Source organism: Vigna unguiculata, chromosome 7 (assembly GCF_037176805.1).
Source record: "Vigna unguiculata cultivar grain cowpea cultivar isolate G323 ecotype 2 chromosome 7, ASM3717680v1, whole genome shotgun sequence".
Lineage (NCBI taxonomy): Eukaryota > Viridiplantae > Streptophyta > Magnoliopsida > Fabales > Fabaceae > Vigna > Vigna unguiculata.
The window spans coordinates 32162631-32168546 of NC_140798.1; the positions used below are offsets into that span (position 1 = coordinate 32162631).

At 29.2% G+C, this 5916-nt stretch overlaps 1 protein-coding gene across 2 annotated transcripts; it reads left to right on the plus strand.

Annotated features, from left to right (window-relative positions):
- Window positions 1-3658: 3658 nt before the first annotated feature.
- On the plus strand, window positions 3659-4958 carry LOC114190078 (hydrophobic protein RCI2B). 2 transcript variants are annotated; one of them, XM_028078843.2, is made up of 3 exons: window positions 3705-3998; window positions 4133-4232; window positions 4671-4958. In XM_028078843.2, the coding sequence occupies exons 1-2, from the start codon at window positions 3909-3911 to the stop codon at window positions 4214-4216; spliced, it is 174 nt and encodes a 57-aa protein (XP_027934644.1). In that variant the 5' UTR covers window positions 3705-3908; the 3' UTR covers window positions 4217-4232; window positions 4671-4958. The 2 variants fall into 2 exon arrangements, with proteins under 2 accessions (XP_085531738.1, XP_027934644.1); XM_085675612.1 differs by lacking the exon at window positions 4671-4958 and having other exon boundaries at window positions 3659-3998; window positions 4133-4233.
- The last annotated feature ends 958 nt before the right edge of the window (window positions 4959-5916 follow it).

The window sequence follows — 5916 nt, forward strand, 5'->3', positions numbered from 1 at the left end:
TTTGTAAAAAAAAAATATAATGAAGCTTTGAACACTTGTATCCGTTACTTGAATGTACCGTATAGGAGTTAATGTAAAGTATATGATGTATATTAATTTATATAATGAATATTATTATTTATTTTGATTACATTATAACTAATGTTGATGCACATATTTATTTTAAATATTTGAAATAGTTGGAGGGTGGATATAATAAATTAGAGAGTAGTCACAACATCTAAACATCTATGATTGATATTTATAATAACATAATAAATATTAATTAAAAACAATAATTATAATTAATTATATGTGATGTGATGATATTTTACTCAGATGAATCTTCTTATATCTATATGATTAATTATGATGAAATATTGAATTATATTTCTCGATTTGCCTATGAAAGTTGTGGAAAGGGACATAGTATAACAATTTTATCATTTGGTTACATGAGTCTAATTGGATAAGACTTTAGCTCACAGACAAACAGACAAGTTTTATGTCACTAGATTAATTCATTATGACATGTTCACATAGTAAGACGTAATAGTATCATAATATAATTTGCTTATATGAGTCTAATTGAATAAGACTTTAACTACATATAAATTTTATGTCACTATGTTCATTGTGTGTCTGCATCAATAAAACATAATTTTACCATATATATATATATATATAAGGGTTAACTATGTTTTTCGTCCCTCTACTATTATCATTTTTTGGAAATGGTCTCTCTTGCAAACGTTAAACCATTTTGGTCCTCATGATTTTGAAACTACTGATTTTAGTCCCTAATTTGTGAATGGTGTTAAGTCTGTGACTGCGTGGCAAATGGTGTTCCAGCTGGGCTCGTCATTTGGCGACACGTAGTTATTAAGATGCAGACACGTATTAAATGATTTTTTTCTTTATTTATTTAATTCATTTAATTAATATTATATAATATATTTTTAAACAAGATTTTAACATGTCCACAGTTATACACTTCATTCTAAGATGCTTCATGTTAAAATCTTGTTTAAAAAATAGATTATATAATATTAATTAAATGAATTAAATAAATAAAGAAAAAAAATTTCGTTTAACACGTGTCTGCATCTTAATAACCACGTGTCGCTAGATGACGAGCCTAACTGGAACGTCGTTCCACACAGTCACAAATTTGACTTAACGTCGTTCAACAAATTAGAGACTAAAATCAGTAGTTTTAAATGAGGACCAAAATGGTTTAACGTTTGTGAGATGGACCATTTCCAAAAAATGATAATAGTAGATGGACGAAAAACATAATTAATCCTATGTATAAAAGAAGAATTATATATCAATACTTCGGATAAACACACACATATATATATATATATAAGAAAATAAGAGAAAATTATGATGATCGACACTGAATTAATGAACATATAAAGAAAGAAAAATATTTATAATTGAATCAATAAGAAAGAACAAGAAATCAAGAATTATAATTAACTATTAAAAAAGGGGAACAAAAATGACAATTATGGGTAATGAAAAGTTAAAACAAAGACTGATTGAAGTCTTAGAATTACTTTACAATATTTGAATTGGAGTACACGTGTATTTTTTATCAATGTTTTTATTGATTCTTTCATTTCTAAATAAAATTGTGATTAATAAATAATTATGAGTACTTTTACACTAAGGGCTAAATATTTTTGCAAAATTTAATATAAGAATGGGCACTATATAATACCCATACTTTTTTATATATAAATAAATCCATACCTTACCGACTATAAATATCAAATTATTATTAATGTTTGACTAAAAGTATTGGTTTTTAATTTTTAGATACGCAGTGTGCTATATAATAAATTTATTTCTTAAGTCATTACGCACTAAATAATTATGTTTATTATATACTTCATTTTTATTTTTTATTTTGTCATAATATTATTTTCAAAATTAATTTCATACCAAATATCTTTAAGTTTAATTTATTGTTTTTAATTTAAGAAATAGTGTTTTTTTGCGACTGTTACATTTCTTCGACAACACCGATTGTGATTCACAGCTAGAAGAATAATAATATATAAAAATATAAATTGAAAAAAATAAAAGTATATCTGAAAATGAAAGAAAATGATGAAGCCACGTGGGGTTTACATGAATGAGATTCATAGGAAGCTGACATGCACAGCACGTGGTGCTCTTCTCTCAGATCTCACTTCCTAAATACATTACACATCAATCAGCATCTTTATTCTCATGCTAAAATAAATACTGGTTTCTTTTATAATTTTTTTTTCATATTTTTTAACTTAACCTAATAATTTTAGGAAGAAAAATTAATTTATGAATATGGATCCATCACAATTTAATATGTATGATATAAATTTATTATTTTTATTGTCTACTGAAAATGTTTTTATTATGCTTTAAGATAAGTCGGATTGGAAAAAAAAACTAAAAATAAAACTTTTTTGATTGTGAATACGAATATAATAACTTTTAAAATAATTGGTGATATAAATTTGATGACAATATAATAATTTATTAAAGTTGAATTCGTGCTTTTTATTGACACATGATTTGATTCCATTATGTTTAAAGAGCAGGTCTACCACTTTGCCTAATCACGATGGACATTCAGATACTTACATCAATCAATAATCAAAATTAAAATGACATACCTGTAATTGAATATATCTAAAAGAATTTATTATTTACTAAGATTAATTAAAAAATTATTATCACTTTCTATAGACATCATTAAATGAATTCTCGTAAGCAGCTTCTAACTTAATTCTTTTAATTAGCAACGTATATAGAAAAATAAATTAGAACTACAAATATAACAAAAAATACAATTTAAATGTATTTACTCCTAAAACTTAGTCAAATTACACAATTAATAGTTATTATATAATATATATTCAATCAATTCAATTATTGAATTTCATAATTTCATTAATCAGGTTAGGTATATAAATTTTCATACAATTTTAAAATTTGTGAAATAAATTACAAATAATATAATAAATTTATAAGATTGAATATATTAATCTGTTTAAAAAATATTGAAAATGTTATTCAAATAAGTTTTACCATACTTCTCTGTATATATTTATTTAACAAATAAAATATCACCTTTATTCTCTTACACGAAGAAGAACCTATTCGTCTTTAAATAACTGAAGAAAAAAATAAATAAATAAATAAAGGGGCGAGGCACACACATGAGAGGTCGGTTGTAACATGGAACCCCATAAAGCTTGCCTTCATCAACGCCGTTGCTTCTCTTTAGCGTGGCAACTTACGAGCCGTCGATGTTTTCAGCTTTCACACTCTGCCGTTTGACTTTGATTGCGTGTGTTACTATTTTCACTTACTTCTTATGGCCCCCACGTGGCACCACAAACACACTCCTCTCTGTCCTCTGTTGCGTGATGCCAACCTTACATCTGGCATGTCCCTTTCTCTTCTAATCCAAACCATAACGTTACCATCTATTTTCATTCACCACGGTTTATTTTTCCTAAAATGTAGACATCATTACATAACATCATGGAAATAATTTTGTCTGCTAAGGAAATTTTCTTTGATAATAAAATTATCCAATTAAAAAAACATAAGAACTTGATATTTTTATTTAAAAGAATAGTTCCGTTGGCGTTGGCATAATGTGGTAGCAGCATAACGGCACACGGGATTTACGTGAGGTGAAGCAACCGCGTTCTCAGTTCCAATGAAAAGATGCCACGTGAATCTGTGGCTGTGTGTACGTGGCTTATAAATAAGCATGCAGAATTCTTCGGTTTCGTCTCAACTTACAAATTCGGCAGTTAAAGGTTTTCGGTGTTTTGTTCAAATCAGAATTGTTCCTCTGCGTTTTTTGTGAGTTGCAACTTTACAGAGAAAAGCTTCCAAGTTAAGAAATCCAGAGAGCAAAAATGGCAGGTGACGGTACAGCTACATGCATAGACATCCTTCTTGCTATCATCTTGCCTCCTCTTGGGGTTTTTCTCAAATATGGCTGCAAGGTATTCATAGATTTTACATTTTTTTTCTTTGCACAAAGATTTTTCAAGAAATTTTGGTTATTACTTTTTGTTTGGTGTTGGTGAATTTAGAGTGTGGCTAATACAACACATGGTTGACGATTTGTTGGATGCAGGTGGAGTTCTGGATTTGTTTGGTGCTAACCCTTTTTGGTTATATACCTGGGATTATCTATGCTGTCTATGCCATCACCAAGTGATCACACTTTAGCTTTTGTAAGTGATCCTTTTACATGGAAGATTCTCATTTTGTTAAAGCCATGGGATTATCTTTTTTTTTTTCTTGTAAAGTAAACATTCAATTTACTTCAAGGAATTTGGGTTTGAAATAATTTGGCTGTTGGAATTTTTGGGGCTTCAAGCAGCCATCTCCAGTACCCTGTTCTACTCGGCCACATTAAGACGAAACCCATATATTTTTTTTTGTTTTCTTCTTTCCTTCATAGAAAAAGAAAGCACAAAATCTTCATTCAGAAGTAACTTCTTACAATTAAGGGCATGTTGTTCCACCTCGCACTACTTCTGTGCTAGTTTCTTGAGATAATAATTGTGATTAAAGGGATTTGAAGTGGGTTACTGGGTTTATCTTTGAGTAGCTTTACTTTAATGGTGGACCTTCTAATTTCACTGATGAAATGATGTTTCTTTTGGCAGGAAGACAATAAACAAATGTCATGGGCGTTTCTGTCATTCAAGTCACATATTAGTGTTTCTTTACTGTATCATTGTCAATGTCATCCATTTTTTTTTATGCTCTGTTTCTAAAATTCCTCTGTTTTTAGCTTAAGCGAGCGTGGAGTGTGTAGCTTGTATGTAGTCTCTAGTGTTAATCGATTTGAAATACACAATTTGATTTGTATCAATGGTGTTGTTCAAGTATGTAATGTAAATTGTGTTATTCTTGACTTTCAAATGAATAAATTGAAATTTTTTCTTATGACACACTGGTTAGATTTGTGGGAACGCATTTGACTTTATGAGGTGTTCTGTCGATGTCATTCATCTGTTTAATGGGGACAAGGTTCTTGAATTATTGAGCCTTTTGCACATATTCAGTCTTATCTTTAAGACAAAGAAGAAGAAAAAGTTAACGATAATGATATCGCCTAATAATATCATCACCCAATGATATTACCAGAGAATCCGATTCAATATCAGTATGTCCTTGATGAGTAAGTACATTATTCAATAGTTTAATTTTTATTTATTACATTTAAACATAAACAGTAGCAGGAAAACGATGATAAATTTGTCGGGAATCCCTTGAGAAGTAAACAAGTAAACGAAATTCATGAAGGATTTACTTAATTTGTACACATTTTCTGTCAATCCTTCGTTTACACTCTTGATGTGCAAGTTGATAGGAGTTGAGCATGGTGCCTGCTCTGGCAGCTATAATTATGATTTTTTTTTGTTATCATGGTTTAGCCTCTGCTATGATACTTGCTGCTATTAGGTGTTAGGAAATGAGTTGTTTTTTCCTGCTCAAACCTAATTACTATTGTACATGCCATTTCTACTTTAGTTATTTAAACCTTGGTGATACGACAACTTCAGTAATACAATCTTATCTACTAAGAATTTGACCACCTTTCGTATGTGGTCCATATAAAATAAATTGTGATGTGACAAACACAACAGATTTAGCTGCCTAATTGGATAATAACTTATTTTAGTACAATTAATCTAACAACGTTTTTGGAAAATGGCAAACAGAGACACTTGGGACAAGGCGTTTGTAAAATCAGGCGATAACTAACGTATCAAACTATGTTATCAAATTCTTTAGTGACAGTTCATTCATTCATGGGAAAAAGGAGTGTTCGGAAAATCTGACACGTTTAATCGGTTAATAAAGTTATATATATCTGACACGTCATGAGAAATTCTCAATGGTGTC